Source organism: Cyrtonyx montezumae, unplaced genomic scaffold, assembly GCF_038088225.1.
Source record: "Cyrtonyx montezumae isolate F1298 unplaced genomic scaffold, pur_monq_1.0 scaffold_10, whole genome shotgun sequence".
NCBI lineage: Eukaryota > Metazoa > Chordata > Aves > Galliformes > Odontophoridae > Cyrtonyx > Cyrtonyx montezumae.
Window position 1 is genome coordinate 46,413,624 of NW_027071826.1, and position 27,424 is coordinate 46,441,047.

General features: G+C 37.6%; 1 protein-coding gene across 1 annotated transcript; it reads right to left on the minus strand.

Annotated features, from left to right (window-relative positions):
• Positions 1-26,548, minus strand: NUCB2 (nucleobindin 2). The gene is made up of 13 exons (XM_065755265.1): positions 26,401-26,548; positions 16,402-16,545; positions 14,981-15,088; positions 13,640-13,766; positions 11,152-11,255; positions 9,325-9,510; positions 8,631-8,721; positions 6,973-7,031; positions 5,327-5,419; positions 4,294-4,383; positions 3,570-3,740; positions 3,156-3,237; positions 1-1,458 (listed from the first exon to the last, which is right to left on the minus strand). Exons 2-13 carry the CDS (start codon positions 16,543-16,545, stop codon positions 1,346-1,348), a joined length of 1,368 nt encoding a protein of 455 aa, XP_065611337.1. The 5' UTR covers positions 26,401-26,548; the 3' UTR covers positions 1-1,345.
• Between the last annotated feature and the right edge of the window lie 876 nt (positions 26,549-27,424).

Genomic DNA, 27,424 nt, shown 5'->3' on the forward strand with positions numbered 1-27,424 from the left:
TGCATATCAGTTCAAAGCCAACACTGTACAATCAGAGCAAGCCATATTTTTCTTAACAACAGCAAACAAACACAAAGCTAGAAAAAAGAGTTTACACTTTAGGACAGTCTCATTGTGAAGTGGATGACAAGCAAAGACAATCACACAGCTTCTCAACATTATAGCAAAACCCACAGGAAAGTCGATTTTCACTGCTGTGTTTTTGTTTTGTTGTTGATTTTTGTTTGTTTTTGAAAACTCTTGGCTTACAATATGAGGGAACTATCCTGGTTCTATACCAAAATAATTCAATCAAATAGCACCCTTGTTTTAGACCTTTCATATACCTACATCAACTAACTGCTGAAAGACAGATATGTATTAACAGAGACTCTTAACAAGTCAAAGACTCATGTTTGAGAAGAACTTTTTGAAGCACATGGTGCATTTTGAAAAATCTGATATTACTACAGGAGGTAGGAAAATCAGTACAGAAAAAGACAGTGAGTCTTCTTCTGTTTTGTACAATATTTCCATCAACTTAAAAAGCTTATTTAACAGCATGCAAAATTTTGAGATCAGTTGGCACCTGATGAAAGAAACAGGGACAAAAGTACTATCCCCAGAGCCAAATGAGTGAGCCAACTGCTAAACAATTAATCCTAACAAGGACGGTTCAGACCAATCCACCAGAAGAACAGTATTCCTTTTGAAGGCTGACAGTGAAATTCTTAGGCTTCTGTAAACATGAAAAGTATTCACTGTTCCATGCAATTCTTTGTGGTGGTTAAATTTTAGAAAGTGCAAATTTTCTAAAAGTTAAGCGTAAGAATTTTCATTTTTATTTGGTCTCAAAGAAGAAAGTGGTTGGTAGTGCTGGAAATGGTAGGTCTTTGTCTATGGTCTGTTTCCCTGTACTTTGCTTCTCAACATTTCTGGAAAGAGTTTCTACGTAAAACAAGACCTAACTTAATATTCAGGCCACTGCTTCTTCTCTGAAAAGATTACAATTCATGCCTAAACACGCAGTGGCAGACATCTCCTTCTTTTTATAAGAGAAGAGTCCAAGAACTAAGGCCCTTGGCCATAAAAACCTTTAATAATTTTCTTTAATTTTTTCTTCCATCATAGCTGCTAAATGATCACCTTGCTGCCTTTCTTACTGACGTACTGGAGAGAAAATTATAAGTTAATTTAAGTCTGGTTGATTATTTTATCTCTAATGTTCCCAGTGATTTTGCTATCTGGGAAAGAAAGTGGAGAGTTCATTACCCATTTTTTTATTATTTATTTTTGCCCTCTCCCTTCCTGCCTTTTACCCTCCCCCCAAAATAATAAAGATACTATAAATTTGAGGCACAAGTGGTTAAGGGTGAATTCGATCAGTTCTAGCAGCTGGTTCTTGGGCATGTCCTGGTGGTAAAGGTTGATCATCTCCTGCAGGCTGTTTTGGTGCTTCTCCAACTTTGTGCTCTCCAGCTGTAAAACAAGAATAAAATCATTTACACTTTCTCAATTAAATGAGCCCCGCATGTGGAAAGTCTCTAAAGCAAAGTTTCTAGTGTACAGACAATCCAATTGAACTACCTGTTTTTATTTTGTAATTAGTAGCTGGAATTTATGTGACTAACAATTAAATCAGATTCAGATTCCCCAGGTATTTTCAAAATGATAATATTCAGAATTTCTTAGATTACTAGTTGCTTCTGTTTTTGGTAAAAATGTTTTTATTAATATAAACTATTTTTGGATATTAATTTGTTCTTTCTAAAACATATTACATGCTAATGAAACCTCTAATCCTAGCATGGAAAGCTTGTAAAAAAAAAAAGCAACAACTTGCTTCTGTATTTTAATCCTTTCTGTGTTGACAGGCTTTACAACTTTCTCCCTTTGCCTACCTCAGAATGCGAGTTTTCATAGTTGGGACCTCCTTAACTCAGTTAATGAAGAATGAATAGTTTTGGCTAATAAAATAATACAAGCTTTAAGAACACTATCTGTTACAATATTGCCAGTGTTAAAAGACAAATCACTAAACCAAGTCCAGAGAATCTACTGTTACAAACAGTTTTTATTGAAGGGAAGAGAAAGAGAGGCTCTCATAACTAAAGGTTATACACTGACATTAGCCCCAAGCAGCTTTGAAGCAAATGAAAGACAAAATCAAACTGGCTTTCAAATTTCAGTATTTCTTGCTTCGCTCACAGAAGCAAGTAGCTTGAGGACAGAATTTCAGGAAACTCAGCAAAGTGAGCTGTAATCACTGGAAATGGCATTTCAGGTTTCAAATCTCACTGCTGGCCTCACAGGTGCTGTTAAGTCCTTCCAATATTCAAAAAGCTGACTGTTGTTATCAATAATCATATGGAATGATTTACTGTGACTTTGTGCATGTTGAAGCAAGTGGTTGCTCATGCTGTCTGGAACTTGTCACGTCACGTTGTGCTCAAATGCAGATAAACTGACCGGTGAGGACAGGTATGAAAGCATTTCAATGTTTTGATTTGTTCAGAGACTGGGACCACAATTTTGGATTATAATCCAGAATTCTAAGATACAGCAAGAGAACAGTAGACAGCTTTCATCTAGCTGCCCAACTACTGATAGCCATTAAATGATAGGTGCATCAACATCAGTCCTTGTGCAGACATCTTGGGATCAGGAGCGTGGTTACACAACAAGCAACGAAGCTTAAATTACTGTAATTTCTCATTCTTGTTATTCAAATCAGGCATATTGCAACATGTGTGCACAAGACAAACTGCATTTAATGCACCTATCTCTGCACTGGTAATGTGCAGACATGGGACCTCAGACAGGTGTGGTCATTTGTATGCCCCTATGCTTCTCTGAACACTTATGAATTAACCAAGATCTCACTATTTTTAGACTGACATGCAAAACACTCCAGCAAACTGCAATCCTTCCCCTCTGTCCATCTGGCGCTGTAAGTTTGAACTCCTTTTTTTATTTTGCCACAGATATAATTGCTGAGATTTCAGCAACATTTTAGAAGCCTTCCATGCTTCCATCTCCAAGACAGTTTAGTGAGCCTCCATACAGAGATCATTAGAACCACATTATATTAAGAGTTTGAACAGAAAATGTATTTTTAATGACTGTTATGTCAGAGATCTTAAAGTTTGTAGATCTCTACACAGAAAGATACATACGGGGCTGGAATTTCAGTTCTCCAGCTGGTCCTGCAGGTGGATTTCCTTGCTGTAGTTTCTTTTGTTCCATCTGTTTTACAACCTGGTGAAAAATGAAGTAAAAGGTGAAAAACTTCACTCTATCAACTTTCTCTGATAATGATATGAGTGAATACACACAGGAAATACATGCACATCATTATGTAAAGTCTTGGTTAGTGGGAATGCTACCAAGTTGAGATGCTTCCACTGTTTGCTATAATCTGAAATAGTGGATTATGATGTTCTGCAGTACTGATGCTTTTTAGAATTCAACTGAGATTCCTATGAGAAATCAAGGTGAAAGATGCTCCTGAGCTGGGGATAGCTGTCATAACCCTTAACATGTATAAGAATACAGAAGAGAGAGAGAAACAACTGTTGTTGTAAGTGTACCTGCTGAAATTCTTGTTTCTGAGCCTGAAGCTGGTCATGTTGCCTCTGTAGCTCCTCCTTCTGTTTTTGAAGTTCTTCTGCCTTCTTTCTGAGTTCATCTTCCTGCTGAGAAATATGACTTTCAAATTCCTTCAGTTCATCCTCAGTGAAGAGCTGCTGTTGATCTAGTGTCTGCAAGAAAACACCAACATGAATACTTAGGTATGAATGCATATCTATTTTGATTATCTTCCTACTGAAATAAGTATTAGCTGAATTGTACAGTTCACTAGATGTCAGTAAAGGATAATGTAAAGAGTTAGTATGTTCACTCAAACAGCAAAATAGCTATTTCTCAGCTATTTTTGCAGCAAGACTCAACTGTAAGTTTAGAGTTAGGAGGAAAAAAAAAGCTCTTGCTTCTAACTGAGCTCATATCTTCATTTTAAAGTGATACATAAATGAAATGTCCATTTTGTATTTGAAAAGCATGTGGATAAAGATCTTCTAGGATCCACATGGTGGCAGTGCAAGACTGTTTCTGTTTGTGTGTGGACCACAATGATTACATCTGTATTGTATTAGTCTGTTACATTTTGTACATTACATTTAGCTAGGGTGTTTAACCACATACATACCAAAGCAGGATTGAAAAAAGGCAAAGTTCAAACACATGCCATTTGGTTTCGTGGTTAGAGTGATGGTAATAGTACAGTATGTTGCACTTGGAATGCATCTTCATTACCTCCCAGCTATCTGGCTCCAAAAATTCTTTTTTCTCTGTAGCTCGCAGGAACTCTTCCAAAGTAACTAGTCTGTCCTTGTTGATGTCAACCTGTTTGAAGCAAAAAAATACAGATTAAAGGAAGGGTTTTGGAAGAGACATTTAATTTCATTATGTAAATATCTTCAAATACAGCCATTTTATTTTAAATTGTCCCATTTTCAAATGAATGCTAGCAACATACTCTAAAAACTTTTCTCACAAGCCCCTATAGTTAAATAAAAATGGAAATAAAAAATAAATCCTCATATTTTACTTGAAAATTAATTGAAATACATGTGTGGCTGCAGCCCCAATGCTAACAGCAGCATGCCTGATGTTTTTGAGAAAAAAAATTGTAGCTTTTTGATAATAACACTGTAATTCTGAGTCAGAGTAATCTCTGTTGGATAGGGAGATTTCAAGACAAACCTGAACAGTGTCAGAAACTTTTAAGGGGAAGAGAGGAAATTCCTCCCTTTGAGAGTAAAAGAAGCCCAGGCTTGCTCCAATCCTCAAGCTTAAGAAATAAAACTGAATAGAGAAAAAAATACATATGCGAAAAAAAGTGATTCAAAACATCCTCTTCCCTTTCCTCTGTCTCCTGATCAAAAAAACAATGAGAACCAGTAATGGTACTCACTGTCATAAGTGATGCCTTGAGCTCACACATCTTTTCCAAAAGGATAAAAGACAGAAAATGGTGCTTTACTTAGTTTTTCCACAGAATCTTACCCTGCTGCCAAGTGTAAGAGGACATTCACAATCTTCCGTCTTTAACAAAATTCACTGGGAATTTATATTAAATCTGAGTACCTGCAAATGATGTGAGGCTCTAGTACAAGTCCTCTTCTGGTAAGTCCTCCTCTGGTATTTCTTTAATAAAAATAAATCTAGTCTGCAGGCTTTTACATCAACCCAAGATAGGGCCTGAAAACTCTGGCTTTTTGAACCTCAGCACTAACAACGTTGTGCTCTTCTACTGAGACAGTATTCATTAAACATTACTCCATACCTCATTCATTACATGTTCTCTCATTCTCAGTCTCTCTTCTTCCATTTCAACCATGTCATCCTCTTCATTTTTTGGGTCGTAAACTTTTTCTAGCTGAAATTCAAATGTAGCAGATGTTACTTTGGAGAAAGGACTGCTCATTCAAGTGATGGGTTTGGATCAGTAGTTTAAGACAGCCGAAGATGTGAATCCATCATTATTCCAAACGTGTTTAAGTATAAATCTATTCTTTTACCATAGTATTTAAGTAACAAGTGAGCTAAGGATGAAGTTCTCAGGTAATCCATGTGGTCTATCATAATTCAGTGCTTTAGACCTTGACCTCAGCGTGCAGTCTGTATTCATGTTTGATTTAAAGTAAGCTGAGTTTACAGAGTTTCTTGAACAGGAAAGAGCAATTCTTTTTCTATTGGAGCATGCTGTTCACAGTGTGAACATTCAGGATACCACAAGATAAACTGACTGCTAAGCTTAATTGTCCGCTTCTTTCCTTAAACAGTGTCTTTCTGGTGAGTTCACGTTTATTTGCTTCTTTTTAGCTTTCTAAGCAATTTAGCTTAGCTTTCTTTGACATAGGTAATTTTAAGTCCCCAGATTATTAATTTTTATATTACAACACTGTAAAATGCTGGGACATACTTGTCAAAAAAGACTGCTGTACATCTTTGTAGTACCTAAATGGATTACAACAATCTTACTGCTAAAGTCTGTATTTGAAAATTTCACTTCCATAATTTACAGTAGTTCAGATTTATAAGCTTGCATACACAGCGTAGAGCACAGTTACTCCCTGAGTCATGAACTCTAAAAGACATTCTAACGAATTCTAAAGCTCATAAGTGCCAGCTATAATATTGGATCTTTGCATGGGAAGCTTGTTTTCTTTGTTACAGCAAGACAGAACCTACTGAAAAAACAAAGGACCAAGGCCTTTTGTTTACCCACTGTATCTGTAGTATCACTCTTGCTGCCGGCCTGGGAGGCAAAGAAGTACTAATATTTCTGCTTTTTACAGTGAAGCTTAAGAAAAGTTAAGCTTAACAAAATGAGGTTGCCTGCTTTACCAGATGTACTTGTGCTCCAAACTAGCTAGATGCAAGCAATGTGAAATCCCTGTTGCCACTTCTACAGTGTGTTGTCCTTCACTGTATAGTACTTAGATCTGATGAGGCAAACAAATTCATTTTAACTCTTTGTCAAGAATTAGAGCCTAAGTATTTTCAAGTGAGTGTGACCCTTTTTCTCTATATAAGGTTTATGACTGGCACTGAACATGCACAGCTACTCAGCTTCAAAACCTCTACTAGACCGCACTGAGCCAAAGCAGATTTGCAGCTCTACATTGCAAATTATATGTGGTATGCTGCCCTGAGGATTAATAATGAAATCTCAATTGAACTTCTGGCAGAGGAATATATAATCAATAAATACATGTCTAATGTTTAAGTCCTAAGCTTGAAATACCTTATTTTCCCAGCTTTTGTATATTTTCACAACTGTGTATAAATATTAAGGGTTTCTAAATTTCAAAAAAAAAAAAAAAAGCACCTTTTATTTGTAGTCCAAAACCCTCATATACATTTGAAGAAAAAAATAAGTCATTAGTATTTTTTTAAGCAAGTGAACCTTCTGAATATTTTTGTTACCTCTTTTGTAAATAGGGCTTCCAATTCTTGCTCATCCAGGAAACGATCATTATTGACATCTAAAATAAGAAGTGTTGAAAATGCACGTTAGTGTTATGAACTAAGCATTAGTCCATACTAATTATGGATTTTAAGCATCAGTTATGATTAAGCGTAATTTATTATGCTTAATAATTATTAAGCATCAGTGCATACATCCCACATGGATTAAAAATATAGTTTAAGGAGATGCTGAATTCACAGGTCAGCTTTTCTGTTCTGGTTTTCATCAAGAATCAAATGATCTGTATCACCATCTTTCACTACCTGGCTGTTAACAAGTGATTGGATAGTCTGAAGTATTCCCCCTTGTTTTTAGATTAGCAAGCTGAAATAGGTCACAACAGGACTGCACCCAGCACAACTGCCAAAAATCATAGCTGAGAACAACTTGTCCCAATTTAACAACTAAATCTGTAAACAGACCCAAGAATAAGAGAAGTGAATAGAAAAACATTGTTAGCCAACAGCATGACTTCAAAACAACAACAGACTTTTATGAAAACCTATATAAACATGCAGTGCTTAAGAAAATAGCAGTGGAAAATTAGTTTTGATGATCAATAAGAGAATACTTAGATTGGTAACAATCTACTCTGCATGCTACATTCAATTCTGAATCTCTGAAATAGAAAGGGAATGTCTACTTCAAATGAGTGTTATTATGCAATACTTTTGTTTAATTCAAAGTTTTTGATGATCTAAGCTCGAAGGCAAAAGGTTATTTTGGCTACTGTTGTTTTGGTATGACATGCATAAAATAAAAAATAAAAAATAAAAAAAATTCAGATAATCATGTTTTGAGATCTCTTTCTAGAGGGAAGAAATAAGGCTTTCTTTCTATATAATATATATATTTATAAACCAAAATAAAAGGTCAGGCTAAATCTAGAATGCTTTTCTTCAATTAAATTATCATAATTAGTCAAATTCTCTGTACCATCTAACTCTTAACAGCCCCATGACAGACAGGTTCTGCTTAAGGATACTTGATTAGGATGGGTTAATCAATGACACACAGTTACGTATTTAAATAATCTTACTTAAAGTAAAATGCCTACTGAGATGCATCCTTGTCTCAGCTACTATATCACTGTTTCTATTTGCAGACTGCTCAAAAATGTACAGGAACTGTTGAGAAGCACTCCAGACTTCGTTTTTTTTTTAAGGCAGTGTTAGAAGTGTCAAGCATTTTCAGAAATTCCAAGACCACATCAAACAGAAGGGGTGTCTGGTACTTTTTTGCAAAGATGTAAAGAAAGCAGGTTTTCCTCAGCACACCCCTGAGGAGTTATTCTTGACGTACAGTGTGTGAGCTAAGTTAGGGTTGTGGACAGACCTGTAAATAATCTTACTTCCCTGAGCAACTACTTCTGTTTCCTTGCTGTTTCATTTTTAGAGTATTTAAACAAAATTCAGTTTTCAGCATTTAGGCCCCATTTTTAGATGTGCAAACAATAACATAGATATTTTCTCCTCTATACCTTTTGGATTCACTCAACTTGCTTGAGTACTAAGTCTTCTTCCTAGCATAAGGCAAACTTGCTGAACAAATGTCTTCAACAAAAGATAAAGTCACAGAATTTGTTAATTAAATTAAATTAAACCAAATATCTTACCATGTAATTTGAAGAATGTTTTGGGGTCAAACTCGTTTGGATCTAGCCCATCTGCTTCTTCCCACACCTCTTTCAATTGATCTTTGCTTCCCTATAAATTGGTTATAAAGAAAAATTATTCAAAAGATGACTAAGTGTACTTTTACAGCCTTCCTTGGCATTCTTTGTATTACAGTTTTTCTGACAGGCTTTTTTTTCTTTAATTACATTTTGAACATTACTAATAATTATTATAATTTCCTTTAATTCAAGTCGCATACTTTTACAAGATAGAAAGGCCCAAGGAAAGAAAGAATGGTGGAAAAAATGTATAATATCAGGAAAGGAATACCTGTAATTATCAGTCATGGCCACACAGACTCATCTAGAAACAACAGCTGCAGTAAGTTCAATCAGTTGCTGCTCCTACAGCAAATCATGCTGTGATGCAGTTCCCTGCAGGAATCCCTACATTTCTGAATACCCTTCTTTCTTCTTTTCATGAATTTTAGCTACTTTGTACATAATAATTCTGCCAGTAAATAGAATACAGAAAAACGGGAAGTATATGTGGTGGGTTTTCTAAAGCTCTCAGCACTACTCCTGCTCTCTGCTTCTATGTCAATAAGAGTCAAATCATGAGAAGAAATATAATACATTCTTACTGGAAAGGAAACCCTCCTTCCAAATGCATAAGAATAGACTGTAGCCTTACAGGATGGTGAACTTTAGGGTGATCTCCATGTTTCTTTTTCATCTCTTCAAATTTGGATTCTTCACGCTGCCTCTTCTCTTCATCCAGTGTTTTTAAATACTCTCTCCTCTCGTGTTCTTTCATCATTTCGTATTTCTTAAACTCCTCATGGCGGGTTTTATCATAATTCTCCAGGTCACTTGTAGCCTATAAATACAGATATTTTGTACACATGGTTATGTTAATGCACGTGATACATGACCGTGTGAAAAACAGGTCTTGTCCAGGACTGTGGACCAGGCTGGCCATATTGCCATTGTCCTCTTAAATATGAAGTAAAGTGGTTGGTGGTTTTCTTTCATTTGACAATGATACAAAAACACCTTTTCTCATGCCATCTGATACTTTCAAAGAACTTAATTTGAAAAGGTTCAACTGCTTAAACATCTTTTGCAACTACAGTTCTGTAAGAAGACAATGAGGTGTTCTTTCCCATTAGTTAATAATAAAGTGTGACTTGAGCTAATTAAGCACAGTTTCAAATAGTGTTAAGTTCTTGTTTATTTCAGTGTAAGAACATTTCTAGTTTACCTTCCCATTAAAAATGCATTATTACTATGCTACTATACAGTAGCTTATTACAGATTAAATCAACAAAACCATTTATATGGAGAGAAAAGCATGAGGATTTCTGACATGTACTTATATAAGATATAAAGCTGTATCATTTTCAGCTCAAGTTATTAAAGAACATAGTCTTCTAGTGCTTCTCAAAATAACACGTTAATACCTGATAAAGTCTTTCCATTATTTATATTATAATTTTTTAATTAATTGGACCTTTTCAAAAATGATTCTAACACCTCCCCCAACCCCCAGTATCTGTTACAACAGATCAGTATCTCAGCTGACAAGAGAAGAAAAATGATGAGAAGAGAATGGAAGAAAGAATTGCCCTGCTGGATGGATATGCTTCTCCTAATCAACTAGTATTTTCTCAGCAGTGATGCTCTCAGAAACAGTAAGGAAGTGTAGTATATACGTAAATATATATCTATAACAATTTACAGAAAATTGAGGTTAAAATTTCTGAGGGTAGAAAAATGTACAAAAAAATGAATGAACTTCAGAATTGATCTTATTTTTAAAAAAGTGTCTTCCCATTTACTTTGAGAATACAAAATGCCTCCTGAGAAATGCAGCGCTCTCACATAGCTGACACTTAAGTCCTCTTTCTTCCCCTCAGGGAAATTTATTTTTTCACAGCAGTTAAAAAAAACAAACATTCAATGCTTAGTTTAACTGCATTGCATAAGTGAATATTGACTGGAATTAAAAAAAAAAAAAGTGTCCCTTGTTGATGCTATTTGGACATCAAATTCCATGCTCAGTATATGCAACTTCTGATATTGTTATCTTAGTTCTGCTGTTAGATGTACAGATCCCCAGATTCAAGTGGCTAGTTTAGGGATGACTATTTATGTTACTCTGAGAGGCACTTACATAGCTTAGAAATAGAAACCAGGAAATAGGCTTGGGAAGGATGTGCCCCTCTCTATACCATGCTTAATTCAAATGCTTCCAGAAGGTTGTGTTTTATTTTCAAAGTTGTTTGCACTGGCACATGAATGCAAATTCTGTTAAGATGCCACAACAAAATGTATTGTCCATGTAGCAACAAAGCTTTCAAGGGCCTAATGGAGGCAAACGACTTTTTTCTGAAGCTGAAACTGCATGTCATTCATTTAAAAAAGAAAAAAAAGTACATATTAAGTGTTTGCCTTTAGCAGATGAAAAAATTTAATACAAACAAAATGTAGCCCACGGCACTTTGTATTTAGCACTCACAGCTTTGATCAACATATCCAAGTCCTTAGGTTCAAACGTGTCTGGATTCTGATGGTTCAGGTGCTCAAACTGTTTAAGGAGAGCCTGATGGTCTATGCCAGTATCTGAAAGAATGAGGTACAGGTACAAACATAAGACATCGAAGTAAATTTGAAAGCAAGAAATATCAGGAATTTCAGTACCTTCACAAGGAGTTTGTGCCCTGAGTATCTGAGGACTGGATCATTTTTTTCACAGTTAAAGCAACCTATGTCAACACTTCTAAAGCAGCTTTACCTGAAGAAGGAACGCACACTTGATAGCAATGTGCATTGTATTCCTTCTAGTGTGTCAGGTGTTGTGCTGTGCATGGTAATTTAACATCCTGAGGTTTGTTTTTTCAGCAAGGAAATGTACAATCAGTTGAGCTCCACAAACCAAAACATATTATTCCTCTCTTCTTCATATAAATACTGCATGTAACTTCAGCTATCACAGCTAACAGCTTGCACCTGAGAATTCTAACTTTTCTAACTTGCCAGTAGATTTTGTGAATGAATCATTCATTGTGTGTATATATACAGTAGGCAAGATATATGGTTGAAAATTATACCACATCTGATAACCAGAAATTCAAATTTCAATTGTGCAAAACAAAAAATGTAAGACAGTGGAGAGGCAAGTTATTTGTCTATAAGCTGCAAACATTTCTCCTTTCTTATGACAGGGACTGTACCCAGTAGTATAAATATACAATGCACTAACAATAAAATACATTTCTACAATTACAAGCTTTTCTAGCTGTTCTGAGATGTCACTGTTACTGCTAAATAATAATGCTGTCTTAAGCAGCATGCGCTTTGGTATGTTATGGGTAACAATTCTAAAAAGTTTTTACTAGATGGGTTAGTAAAAAAAAATACTTGATTTGTCTTAAAAAAAATAAGTAAAACATAATTCTGAAGTTGTTATCCTACGGTAAACTATTACTCTCACACTCAGTGTTGTATTCATATTATCACAAAGCAGCAAACACTGGCACACATTTATCCCTGATGAGATCATAGTTTTTGCTGAAATGTACACGCCTTAGTCTGTTTATGAAATGTTGTATGGAAGTGTAGTATTAGGATATTTAAAAACAAACAAACGAAACAATAAAATCCACCAAACCTATTTATGGAGAAACAGCTCATTCCATTTGACAGTATTTACTTGTCACATTGTTGTATTATCTGAGAGTTGACCCTGGAGAAAGTCATCCAACTCCTAACATTCTTGTCCTGTACTAGTCAGTCTAGCAGGATCTTGCTACAAATGTTTAAAAATACATGTGGATCAGGACTGAACATATGAAGAACATATGTCCAAGTCTGTTCTTTCCTTTAACCTGATCCGAGTAAGAATAAAGCAGGTCTTAATCAGATAAAGGACCAAGATATTAAGTTGTACTATGTAGAAAAGATTAGAAGAACAAATACAAGGAAATCAAACAGCTCTACCTCTTGTTACTACAGAATGCATTTTCTGTACATGTTCCAAGATGCTGCATAAGTGTAGAGATGTAGATAATCTATACAATAACATGTGATGTGAAATATTCAGTGGTAGGGACCACTACAAACTTTACAAAATGTTTTCTGAATCACACTGTTTCACATTAATAGTTACCTGAATATTTTGAAAGGGCATAATATGCTCTGATTCCTTCAAAATATAAGATCACACTTGCACAGTGACAGAATGTGTATACGTGCTTGATCTGTTGTGGCTGCTGGAGTGCTTGCTTGCAATATATGCGTGAGATTAGGCTCCTGGCAGCTAAAAAGCCACCGAGGAAAAAGGAACCACAGCGTCTGACAGGTATGCACTGACTTCCTGTGGAGGTCTGGTTCCAGACCAGTTACTGGTGGACTGTACTCTCTGAACTAGAACTTTCAGAAAAAGAAAGCAAAGTATAAAAAGATTATATTGAAGTTATCAGCAAATTCTATATTCTTCATTCATTATATTATGATAGCATCTAAAGTCTTCATTGGAAAGGTACTACACTAAAAATAACTCCCAAATTAATCTGATTTTCTTCCTGAGTTCAGTAATATCCCCCTAGGTATATTTGAACATACATGCCTCTTTGGCCTACTTGGTACCTCTAAATTTGGCTTAATGGGATTAGGATCCTTCTTCCTGGAGTACTTTGATTGATACAATACCTATTCTGGTCAGTGGGATCCTCCCTGCAACTTGACAATGGATTAGAAGTCTGGATTACAAGTATCTGAAAAATCTACCCAGAATCAAGTTCAGCTATTTCTAAAATATATGTGGCTTTTATTTTCTCAATTTCCTATAAGGATGCATATTTGCTGTCTCTAGGCTAGGTCAAAAGGACACTCTTTTTTTCAGATTACACTTATTACTATCGACAACAAGGACAGTGTAACTTAGATATTGTCTAGCTTGTATTGGACAGGTGCCCAGTTCACCTACTTAAATTGTGTATTCTTACCTTGAACAGAATCCATTTTGGCTTTAATTAACATTCTTAATCTTGCCACCTCTTGTCGTTTCAGTTCATCCAGTCGTGTTCTCACATGGTGGCTTACTAAGTCAAGCTCTCTGCTTAGTTTTCCACTCTGTCAAAAAACAAAATATATCTATAAAACCATAAAAGAAACTGGCCTTTACTATTTCCATTGTATACGAGCTGCAAGACAGCAGATCAGTTGTAGTCTTTCTCATAATGTAGTTCATGTATACAAGAATCTCAAGTCTTTCAATGAACGTATTCAAAAATTTTAGGCCTATGGTAATAGAAACAGAAGAATTCAGGGTGGTTTAGAAATTCTCTTCAGAAATGATAACTTTCTTGTTTAAACATTCTCAAATTAATTCAGGAGAGCTGCAAGATGAAGTCACAGCACTATGTTCTTCAGCCACTTGGTGACAGCTATAATACTTGAGAGGAGATGCAAGCACAGCAGCAGACATTAACATGTACTGCAAGGATGTTTATCAGACTCTGTAAATACACAGTAATCTTAAGAGCTAAAGAGCATAGAAGCAAGAGGAATCAAAAGCTGACAATGGCAACATGGGGCATTAAAAGAAATGCAAAAGGCAGGATCTCCTCTCTGTCACTTCAGGCTGTTCCCTATCTGTCTCATGCAAAATTTCTAGCTCACAAAAGATGAACATAGACCAGCTACAGTGTAGAGCTACTGGAGTACAACAGACAAAAACAGTGAGGGTTTGGGAGAGTGCCCTATTTGGACTGGCACTCAAGAAAGGATAGCAGTGGAGAATGCCAGAACTCTATCTTATGCCTGACTTAAGCACGCTGACATTTATTCTAGCACAGCTTCTCAGTTTCCTCGGACTAGAAAACTTGGCTTTCTTGTAATTCTCTACCATGTCTTCATATCAATAAACAATACACCGTCTTCACTTCAAAAGGTATATAAGCACTGTTTGAAATACTGTTCCAAATTACCCAGCAGGCAAAATTGAGTGAGAACTAGGCTTGCAGCTCTTTTGTGGTACATGAGGATGTATGTATCTGTGGAATCTGAAATGGTCTTTTAAGTAGACAGGCAGAAGGCAGAAATCATGCATTTGAGTACTTTTATGAAAATATTATTCTATGGGATGTTGTTTTAACTAACAGAAGACTTGCTGTCTCTTCATTAAAGATGAAGCTTTAGCAAGTTAGATACCTAGGTAAACAGAAAATGAATTTCACACAAAAATGAGAAGGGTATGAAGATTTAAACATATATATATACAACATCCAACTTGCAGGGTTAATTATGATGGGCTTAATTAGCCCCAATTAACATTTTGAACTTACCTTTATCTCTTCTATGTCAGCAGTCTGGAGTTTCTCCCTGAAATGCTTATCTGTTTCCAAGACATCAATTACTTGCCTGAGATATTCATCATAATAAAGCCCTGTATCCTTCAAAAAAGAAAGTTAACTTTAGAAAAGAATAGACTGCCAAACACTACTTTTCATGTAAATATAATTATATGACTGAAATCCAATTCTCAGCAACACAAGTATTACAGCTCTTTTATATAAATCTTCCACTTTTGTGATCTGTGTTTTTGTCTTGCAGGAACTTAAAATTAATTTGTTTTAGCAACAGACAACAAAGAGGAGAAAGCCATTTAAGAAACCATGTTGTTTGCAAGCATCTATCATGCTAATGTAGTGGGGCTTTTTAAGCGATGCAATTCATTAATTATAAGAATTGAAGAGTGGTTCAGGATACTATCTGTTCTTTTTTCCCAGATGCCAAAGAATGTTGAGGCTATTTGCTGCATTTCCTAGAAAACCCTCTGTAAAGGCAGCCACCTCCAGTCTGCCAGAAGCAACAGCCAGAAGTTTTACTTGGCTTTAATCAGCATATCTTTCAAAAAAGAAGCAGATAGTCTGCTTGAGAAACGAGATCAGTGAAACTGAACTCGTTCATTTGCACTGAGGGAAGATGAACCAGAGCTACACCCAGGACTTAGTCTACTAGATCAGATAATGTTCCTGTGGCATATGCTTTACTCTGTTTTTTCCTACAGAAGTGTGGTGCAAACAAAACACTCTCTAGAAGACCAATCCAGAGCAAATACAACTGCTCTAGACAGGACAATTCCATTTTGGAGTAAACAAAAGTCTGCTTCAACAGAAGAATTGATTTGGCTCTCATAGAACAACATCATTGTTCAGCTATTAAAAACTGATACTGGAGATTTGTTTCTAGACAAAAATAATTGGCACTTCAGCAAATTTGAGACCTCAAACTCATCTTTATTCAACATGCTTGTAGCACTTACAAACACAGTATGTCTGCTGTTGAAAATAATTTCATATTTCTGAAATGTCACTGAATACCCCAGCCAAGTGTTTTCCTGTTGGATTTAACGCAATGAACTGAAAACACTGAATGGAATTTCCTAAGCCACCACTCAGTCAGACATTTCAAAGAAGCCTCTGTGGAAAAATAAGCAGTTCCTTCCATTGTATGCTGGGTTCAGTTTGCTGCCTCACCTTTAGCAGCTTAGGGAAAACAACGGAGAAAAGTGAACAAATGCAAATGGAACCCCACCACAGAAGAAGGTGGCACATCTGATAATCCCAGCTAATACTCATTTCGTCTCTGAATACAGCCCCAGTAGAAGACATCTAAATTTCAGGATAGGAGCTTGCTATAGCTGGATTACTAATAATTAACACAAACTACTTATTTCCTTTAAGATTTATTTCATTACACTTACTGGATTTTCTATCTTCTCTCCTTCTACATGACCTTCTCCTTTGACTTTTGTCTTATCTATGTCTATAGGTACAGCTTCCAAAGCCATTAGGAGACACATTATCAGCAAAATACATTGTTGGGGCAGAAGAGATTGACACTTCATCTGAAATGAGATCAAGTAACAAAAATTAACATAATGTTATCATACTGTACTGATTAGAATTATCTGATGTTCCTATATAGACGCCCGTAATAACTTACTTTCCATTCTCAGGGAACGTTACAACTCAAAGAATTAAATACAGCATTGATTTTTAAAGGCTTTTATGACACAAGCAGAGTTCATCAGATTAGCTGACAGCTGGATACACAACTATGTTGCAATGCAAATAGGAAGAGTTTTCTAGCATCTTGTAGTATTATCAATGACTCTGTGTGACAGTTAGGAACACTCAGTGTTCATACACTTGTTTAGGATGGTCAAGTCTTGGATAAGTAATACCGGAGTTCCCATTTCAATTTGTCTTTGCTCAAGTTACTGGGAAACCCTCACAGATAATCATGGACAATGACTCAGATCTAGTGTAGTAATGCCTATAGTTCTTATGCTTCAGCAATGAAACAGCTGCCTAATCTAGAGCCAAGAACCCCTCCAAATTTTATTTGCAGAAGAAAATATTTTATAAGCCATATTGTCTCTTTCATGTTGACTGAGATTCCCAAAAGAACCATTTGATTGAAAACAGATTCATTCACTCAGAAACTATAAAGACGGAATACTTTAACAGTGTGAGCACAGGAAGAAAAGTGAAGGCATTAATCCAGCATCTAATGATCAAGTCATTCTCTAAGGACAAGTCATCCATTACTATGAAAAGTGCAGTCTTGGCTATTCTACAGAAAACTTCACCAAATCCCAACACTATATATAATATAATGATATAATCTCCCGCTTAGTGAAAGTTGTCATTAAATGCTGTCTACGGTTAGTTCAGATATATGAAATACACAATATACACTCAAATCAAAGTATTCCTGCTGCAAGAATAATTTCTGTACCAATGCTTTAACTAGTCATGCAAGCAATTCTAGAGAAAAAGTATCCGGATCAAATGGCAATAATTTTATTTGAGGGGTGGGGAGATGGGGGACATGTTTTAATTATGGTGTTTTCCTGATTTTAATTATGCCAGTTTTACTGACTACATGTCCTGGTAATGAACAGGGAAGCATTACTTTTGGTTGGATTAAGCTGCCCCTTTACAAAGGCACTACATGTACATAATGACAGCTACTTCATTTAAAAATATTGCCGATATCCTTTAGTCATATAAGTATTTTATGTAAAAGAATGCAGTCTCATTAAGGAAAAAAAAGGGAAATGCAGAAGTATTATCCTCTCTCTTGCTGGAGAACTAGGGAACAGCTGAAGGTAAAAATACACCTATTTTTCTCTCTTTTATATATCAAAGGTTTGAGAATTACAAGGACTCTAACAAACTCTTTTTAATTAATCACAAAAAGCAAAAAGATCCTAAGTGGATTCTGCTCAGTCATAGCAAATATCTCTCATTTTAAAAAGTCCTAACATCTGAACCTTGCCAGATGGTATGGCAAGCAATGTTGCTGCTGCCACATTGAGAGTATTAGATTCAACGTCAGCACTCCTGTCCGTTCCCCATTAGAGAGTCAGACTGACTTGGCTTAGGCCATTCCTTTAAAACAAACAAAAACCAAACAACAAACAAAATAAAAAGCCCTCAAACTCTGTAGTCCTGAATGGTGCTAGAGCTATCAGCTGGGTTTGTATCTATTAGTGGCACAGCTCATTAGTATGGATAACATTAGTAAATTAATACATGTTATGCAGGAGATCAGTTCCTTTAGCTGGCAGGCAATCATTCACCTACCGTCACTTATTGTTACTCATCTTGCACAGAACAAGGTCATTTAATCTTGTCCTCTTTTCTCCAAAAGTAGATTGCTGTGTCTGGTGTTAAAGCTGCCCTCTGAACACTATTGCCTGTTAATTTATTTGCAAGATGGTGGTTCATTTCCAAAGAAATGAAATTCTGGTACGGTATTTATGGGACATCTTGGCAAACAGGAAACTGAAATGCATTAAGTACGCAGGAAATCTGAACAATGCATATAAGAGAAAAAACTTAACAAAAAACAAGAGTTGTAAAGTAATATAATAACAAATAATTACACTCTCTTGGTATTTTCAGAAAAATAATAATTCAAGTCATATATTTTGAAGTATGCACGTACAGAAATTTTAGCTCCTGATAATGCTAAAAAAATTAGACCTCTAATACTCAGATAAATATATTTCTGACTGACATATTTTCATATAGACAGAATTATAGAAATAAAAAATGTTATCATAAGCCACCTCAGATATGTACACTGTGTAAGCAGTGTTTCTGAACATCATGTGTGACTGTCATTTGAACATGCTCGTTTCATGTGTTACCAAAAGGTCAAGTAGTGGGGCTGAGCCATGTTGGAAAAGCTAGAATCTCAAGTGCCCCGCATAGTCATGGCATTGATTCATTCAAAGAGTGGAATGAATTCACAGAATCCATTCAAATAACTGATTCATTCAAATCATTCATTCATAGAATGAATCGGTGCCATGGTACTAGAACCAACTTTCATGCTTACACTTGGCCTTCAATCCGTTTTAAAGACATAAATAATCTTCTTAATGTTACTGAGCTACAACTTGTAGGGATGTGAATAATCGTGCAGATGGAAATTATCAGTTCAAGGCAAAGAAGGTACACAGTTAAACTTTGAAAACTTTTCCCTCTGATACTCTGGGAAACTGATACACAACATGTCCAAGTTGAACTGAAACTGAAGAACAAGCAAACAGATTGATCTGCCAAAGATATGAGAGAGTAGGGATTTGAATTTGGCAGCTAGAGCTGTATCAGCTTCAACTACCCCAGCAGTAGTCATAGAGCTGTCTACTGAAAGCTCCAATCACACTGACTGCCACTGAATCTGCTGGCTTTCAGTGGGATTTCTGCTGATAGGTAATTTAGGCTCCTCTTAAAGTACCAGCCTCTGTAATTACATGCTGTTATATGTAGTGGGAAAGATTGGACAATACCACAGAATGTTTTTACATCTATTTGATGTGATACACTGCTCTGAAAAAAAACAACTATTTAGTACCCACGAGGCAATTTTGCTTCAGATTGTATATAGGATGTCTTTATCATCATCAGAATTCCACAAGTACCAGAAAGAATTAGAAGCTGACAAGATCAAAATGGATAAGATTTTGCAGCTGATTTTGCAGACTACTACACCTAGCTCAGGATTTCCAGTAGCATTTTGAGGAACTCACCTGGTTATACAACCTGAGCTGTAACAAGTGAATTGGAAATATGTTTATTAAAACAAAAATACCAAATGAAGGTGGAGTTACTGTGTTTAGCTTTCCAGTAATCCAAGACAATATTCATCAAAACTACCTCTATAAGAGCAGATGACTAAGTTGTGCCAACCTTTAGACAGTCACAGTGACAGCCCAAAGTGGCAGTCATAACTGAGTCAAATGCTCTACTCTGATACATACTAGAAGAGTAAAGTCAGTCCCACTGTGAAGTCTGACCTTAATCAGCTGCAAGAGACAGTTCAGCACAATTTGCAAATTCAGCAACCAGAGGGAAGTGATGAAAGGCAGGAAGAGGGGTTTTGGGTTTTGTTCCTTTTAACACTATATTATTAGGAGTTCAACCCATCTTCAGCTACCTTGAGCAGTTCCTGACCCTTGGGAAACCCATTTAGAAATGACCATCCCTCCCAGGCATTTTAGAGTGAGTCTACAGGGCTGTTTAAGGGATCCAGTTTCCTCTGTAAGGACTAGGAGCCACCAAACTAACAGACAGTCACAGTGCTGCTAAAGAGGAGCAATGTCAGTTTGGTCACTGTCATGAGTGGTACATAATGCACAGTATATATCCTCGTGGCCTGCCATGGGTGCCTTGCTCTAGCCCACTATTAACTACTATTCCTCTTCCTGTTATTTAATAGTTTAATAGAAACATAAAATTTGCCCAGCTGACTTTAATAATCCACTGGTTACTTTGAAAACAATAAGTGAACACAGCTGATGTTATAATTTTCATCTGGAAACGAAGTTATTCTAGAGAAAAACATGCAGCTCACCTAGATGGAAAGGAAGCACAACTCTAGTCTGCTCTTATCAAAAATATGCAAACTTAAATTTCCAAATGAACTAAGCACCATGATGCTAGAGAGATAAATATTTACAAAGAGAAAAAAAAAGTAATGAAGTAAGGAGTGACAAATACTGTAGTTTATAAACAAAACCAATATTTGAGGGGGTTAGGGGGGGGAAACAGAATATCAGAACTTATCAGAGTAGAAAAGTCCTTCGAAAAAAAACAAAACAACAACAAAAAACAACTCTTAGTGAGAGGTACAAAAATAAGGTAGCAGAAAACAGACCTGCCCATGTACTTGTCTGGACAGAAAAACAGAATTGGAAAAGAAAAAAGAAGTAGGCTGTCTGCCAGCAACCTTGATCCCAGGAAACATAATCAGAAATTCCTATCAGCTTCAGTGCAACAGAATCAGGCACTGGAATTACAAAGAGCTACGGCCTTTGAAAGATAAGCACAAAATGCAGCTTCTAAAGCTTGCAACACTAACACAAGCAGCTCAGTATGGCATTAGCACACCTATTTTACACAGCCATCAAATGTACTTCTCATTCACTCAATAACTATTGTCCAGAAAACAGCATACATTCAGTGCTGTCTCCATTCCCTTCCCAGCAAAAAACCATTTTCAGATAAGCAATTCTCTGTGTCAAATTTTCAAAGGCTGAGATAGGTGAACACATACAGTGATATCAGTGTACAGTGCCTGCAGATGATATGAAGCAGAACAGCACAGCACTGTAAATGTCGTTGTGCTGCATGTCTGTTCTTGCCAAACCAATGTGTGCTGTGATGGGTATTGTAACCATAAATCCAGACCTTGGAGAACAAAAAATAAGCTGACCTATTCATACATTTTGATGCGTTCACATTCTGTCTGATATGGAAATAATTGAACTTGTGTGAGCAACAGTGCATACATGCAGGATGATAATAATACTCTCTATAGTCATGTCTGTACTATGACTTCCTATTTTAATGCTGTACAAGGCAGATGTCAACATTCTTCACAGGAAGTGCTGCCTTAAAAAAAAAAAGAAAGAAAACAGGAGAGACAATAGATTTAATGACCCTCATCTTTCTAAGAATACACTAAACTCAATTCTAGAATGCAAATATTACAAGTGTATGAACTACACAAAGTACTCCTTCAGCACTTTCAGCTAGCCCTTGCTCTCTCAACAGTATACCATCCTTACCATTTTGCAATTTAAATCATGTTCAATTTCATGTATTTTTCCATTTCTTTAAAAATGATTTGAAAAGATATGTATTAATATATTAGCTCCTTGAAAAGACATATATGAATATATTAGCTCACCAATTCATAAAAATATTATTTTAAATGCTTGAACTAGACATAAACAGATTTTATTCAGCCACATTTTTCGTTTGGAAGCACCTGACATAATTGTATGAGTACCCTATCCTACCTTAACCAAAGACAAGAGTTAATGAATGTACAGACAATGCATCTGCTTCACAGTGTCTATCTGTAAGTTAAACTGGCACTAGCACTGCTAAAATACGCCAACAATTTCGAGAAACAAGTGCACAAGTCCCTTTCAGCACACAAGGCTAAGCTAAAATTCCCTTTCTGGTGAAAATGTCCTTTTATTAGCCATCAGACCTCTAAAGCTAGATTGCTCAAAGGCATGCACAGAAAACAAGGTGAAAACTGAAACAGCCAAAATCTGCACTAGTTTTTGCTTTACTAATTATCTTTCATATTACAAGAACATCTGCATAGCTTTTTTCCTACATGAGGTTTAATCATTTTAGTAATTAATTCATAATCATTGTTTCCCATCATTCCTCTTTCAGTAAATGTCCCTCCCACACAAGACAGAACAGTTTTCCTTTCATTATTTTTTCTCTGATTCAGATGTTCTTTCTTTTTTTTCTGTCCATCATTAGCAACACCCAAAAGGTTTCAATCTGCACATGCCTTCCTGCACATAAATACGGCTTAACTTACTATTACTGAAGTACATAAAGATGGTGGAATCCTTTCTTCTCACTGTGTTTACTTTGGCCAAATTCTTTTCTGTTGATTCTTGTATTTAGTATATTTTTCTCACCGTGGTTTATTCTCACTTCATTCTTTTTACATTTAAAATCTTGCTGACTGAACAGCTTTTGTTCAAGCTTCTCAGAACAGACACTATGCCTCAACTGCACCGTACAACAGTGCAGCACTTGCTGACAGTATTTTTTTTTTCAAAAAAAAAAAAGCACAGTGCAGCTGTTTAATTAAATGAGTCGTCCGAATGATACGAGATCCTATATAGGAATAAAAATATGAATGTTCCAGTTTGAAAGAAGCAAATGGTATCTGCAACACAACTATATCCAGAAATAACGATGGCATAGAAGCAAAGCATACAGTACCTGCTCTTACACGTGCATAGCTTTGCTGTAAAGCCTGAAAAGACAACTGCTCTATCCTTTATTTTGGCGCAGTGTTAATAGTTCATTATGTTAAAACCCATGCACACACGAACGCGCATACATGTTCATATAATACTTGCCTCCATGGAATTTTCATCGTTGTTTTAGAAGAACAACTTCAGTTTTTATAAAGCTATCTTGCAAACTGAACAATGTTGAAATATTAGTCTTCTTTTCAAAAGGAACCTGCTTGATTTTATCGATTCTTACCAGTCAAGCTGGCTCAGAAGAAAAGATTCATGAAACTAACATGCAAGCAAAAACTTATACTGAATTCAGTGATACAATGCTTAAACACTTCAAAAGCTAAGTAAAAAAAACAAACAAAACAAAGCACACCTACTATCAGTATAGCTTTCTGTACTACAACATAACATACAGAACAAAATACAACAGCAAACCTGGAATCTGACAAATCCGAATCCACTCTGTCTAAATGGGAATTGCAATTCTGCTACTGATGGCATAAAAACCAACCTAATTTCCAGTATGTCACCACCTGCAACACAGGCACTGCTTGGAAGTTTGCTTTTACTCTAACCTCAAATAAAAAATCATTTCAAGAACTCTATGGGATCATCCACTGGTACATAGATTAATCTAGACAACAAGAAATGATCTTATTATAATAAACATTGATTGCATCAAGACTTCAATAGCCCTTTTTTCCCTTTGGAGAGAAAACTATATAGCAAACAGAAATAAGTTCAGATCTAACATGGGGCCAGATGTAAAAATATTTAACCACTTAATGATAGCTGCCTAATGACAGCTGCCTAACGTTCCTTCATTTCCTCATTCACTCGTATTTCTACACATTTAGGAATCCAGATGCACAAAAAGATCTAGCTCTTGTTTTATAAAGAATACAAAGCGTGAGAAATGTAATAACAAAAATGGCTTACACGTTCCCTGAAGTACTTAGGTTGAAGATAAATTTACAACTGTAAAAGTATTTTAACTGTAAAAGTATTCTTTCATTTTTCCAACTGTCAAACCATATATATAAGAATCAAATCATTCCTGTTGAAAATAAACATGAATTTTGCTCCTATTTTCATTTGATTTGTCTTAAGTACTCGGCAATGTTTTAGGCTACAGGTGAGAATATCCCTATCCAGAAGGCTTGTATCGGCCAGTTAAGTGTCTCACAGGAGCTTCACAGAAATCTCTTCTGCTTACTGAGCAAACGAGTAGTAAGTACTTTATTAAACAAACACCATTGTTGCACAGGAGTTCATATCAAGGTAACATTGATACAGGCTTTCAACTTATTAGCAGAGGATTTTATCTTCCTTTTGTAAAGCATGCCTGTTTAGTCAGTATATCACTAGAAGTACAGGTCAGTATTTTCACACTTCTAACATTTGAGTGGATTCTACAATATTTTACATTTTTTATCATCACAAAGAACTACTGTTCTCCCCCTTCATTAATCCAGTTGAAGTCATGTATGTATTGCATGAGGGCAGCTTTAGACATAAAACTTTTAACTTGGCTTAATGTGCCTCAAAAGTTTAGGTTTATCAATACTGCCAACACTATGCAGCCAAGATATGGCAAGTTACCCTTACATTTATTCAGAAATAATCTTTTCACAGAATCGCAGGGGTTGAAAGGGACCCTGCTTTGTTGTGGTTGCTTAGTTTGTATTTCCTTAGGGGTTTTTTCTCAACATAACTTCACATACCAAAATAATCATCTGCCAATCTCTATTATAGTACCAAGCCAAAGCAAATTCACACCAGATGCCTACAGTAGATGCCTTTGCCAACAACTGCTAATGGAAGTTTGAAGAACAATGGGCAGTATTAAATGATAGCTTTGTGTACTTCTCCCCGTTTTTTATGTTCATTAACTTGGTTAGAAGTGAATGAGATCTACATTGTTCGACTATAAAACAATTTAAAAATAGACTTAACGATATTAGTTCTTATATATTATTATCTTTCTAAATTCTAAAATAAAATACTCCTGCTGTCCAGAGAATTACAGCTGCATATAAATGGAAAAATATAGAATCACGTTTAGGAGTTACTGTATTTAATCAGATTAATATTTTCAGCCCATGGCAGATCTTGCGCTGTGACTACAAGATCACTGTGCAGCAACTGATGGTAAGAGATTTATGTGGACCTTAAGCACTCACAGAAATGTGGACCTCTCTCAGTCTTTTCTGAGTATTAAGCAGAGGTCTATAAAAGTTATAACGAAAGCTGCTTTCAAATAAACGGAGTGTTTTTTCACAGAATCATAAAATGGCTTACATTGGAAGGGATCTTAATGATTACTGAGCCCCAATTTGCCTGCTGTGAGCAGAGTTGCCACCCACCAGATAGATCAGGCTGTCTGGGGCTGCATCCAGCACGGCCTTGAGCACTTCCAGGGATGGGGCACCCACAGCATCTCTGGGCAGCCTGCACCAGGGCCTCATCGCTCTCTAAGTAAATTATCTTCTACCCAGCCTGCAGCATAGGAAGCTTTCCTATGCTCATCAGTTTAGGTGAGAAGGACAGTCCCTTCAGAATGTGAGCAGACGTGCCTCTATACTGAGTCACGTATGGGATTTTTCTTCAGTGTATGAGAAAACTGCTAGCCAAACAAAACACACAGCAACACTTCATGCTAATCTCAGTGCCATGATGTGCTACTGCTGCCCTAGTTTTGGTATGGTGATGGTCTCATCTTAGAAACGCTGAGCTTTATTTCTCTACAGTAATTACAACTCGGACAGCCGAAGCTGTCCTGGTTGACCAACTATTAAACTTGAACGCTCGTGAAAACCATTGCCACGTTGTTTTCAGGAAAAAAAAAATACACACACGTCTCTACGACCTCGATTCGACTCTTTCTGACTTATTTTCGAAATACGCCTGGCACTGCACTACCTCACTTAGTTTCTCCAGCGGTACCATAGCAGGCATCACGTCGACAAGCATTTCCAGCGAGACCAGCCCGGTCTCCGGGACAAAGCAGCCGAGGATTTCCCGTGGTCGCGCAACGACCGCCCACCGTGCCGCGCCGCCGCCAGGTATGCCTCAGCTCCTCCTGCTGCTTTGAAGAGAGCCGCTCGCACACCCACCCGCGGGGCTGCCGGCGCCTTACTTCCTGAGGACCGTCACCTCCGGCGGCCAGAGGCGAGGGCACCTGCCCCCCTCCGCGGCCCCAACGCCGCCTCCTCGGCCCCGGAGGCGCCACAGAGCTCCCGCCCCGGGGGGCGCTCCGCCGCGTTCCCGTTATTTTGAATGTGACAGGAGTGGCGGCCGACGGCTCTCCTGACAGGAGCCGCCCCGCGGCCCGGCCTCCGCTACGCTCCGTTCCTCCCGCCCGCCCCAGGCCCGCTAGCGAACGGGCGATGCTACCTTGCGTCCCGGCGGCGTGAGAGGAGCCGCTGCCTCTCGTGTGGAAACCGCGCGTGGGGGTGAGGCGGGGGTCCCGCTCCCAGGGGTCCCGCTGAGAACACGCGCGTCACGACGCGGCAGCCCGGCGGCGTTCCACCGGCCCGGGCTCGCGTTTCCATAGGAATAGATCCCGCCCCCCGGAGCTCAGCGATTGGCCAGCCCTGACCCCCACCCGGGCGTCGCGGAGGGCTCTGATTGGGCGGCGCCTCACGCGGCGGCGTGATAGCGCGAGAGGGCAGGACGCCCCCCGGAGCGCTGAGGTACGTGGCGGTCGGCGCGAGGCGGGGCCGCGAGCCTGTGGCGTCAGCGGAAGGCGGGTGCGTGCTCGCTGCGGGGGTGCGAGCTGGGGAGGGGGGCAGAGTTGGTTAAGCGTGGGTTCACGTGAGAGTTCGGTAATCACAAGTGGCTTATTGCAAGAACCTGGGCAGCCTTACTGATGGAGCAGCTGAAGCGAGCATACGGCGCTTCTCGTTGAAAGCGTGCCAAAAGTATACGCAAGAAGAACCTGCAAGCTTGCAGCTCTGTGGGCAAGCCGCAGCGTTGCACAAGGAGAGCTGGTTGGGAACGCTCCTTTGGACTTGTCACAGGCTCTGCAAATGTGACTGATCCTTGGCAGGAGGACTCGCCCTGACTGCGTGGCGGGGACCCAGTGCCAGCACCTACGCGCTGTCAGGTGTACACCCTTTATTGGCATCAAGGGAAAAACTGGTAGCGTGCCCTTGATCTGATGACAATAGAGGGCATTCGATGCGGTTTTCTCCTGCGATGTACTGTGCCAAGCTGAGAGCTTAGTTCTGGAGTTCATGATATTGAAAGTATCTGTGACCAACGTATGCAAACGGCCTTTAAACCGTCAGGGTGCACAGGAAGTGCCCCTGCCGCTATTGACCCGATCGGTATGTGAGATGCCCTGGAATGCAGGAGAATGAATCCTTCTGGGGGCTGAGGGATGAAAATACACTTGCTTTAATGCGTTGCTTTATTT

Excerpts from the sequence above, each read along its gene's own strand:
- NUCB2 (XM_065755265.1), bottom strand. The coding sequence starts at position 16,545 with ATGAAGTGTCAATCTCTTCTGCCCCAACAATGTATTTTGCTGATAATG. Across the intron at positions 7,032-8,630 it reads AACATTCTTCAAATTACATG|ATGTCAATAATGATCGTTTC; the intron begins GTAAGATATTTG and ends TTCTTATTTTAG. Across the intron at positions 4,384-5,326 it reads GAGAACATGTAATGAATGAG|GTTGACATCAACAAGGACAG; the intron begins GTATGGAGTAAT and ends TGCTTCAAACAG.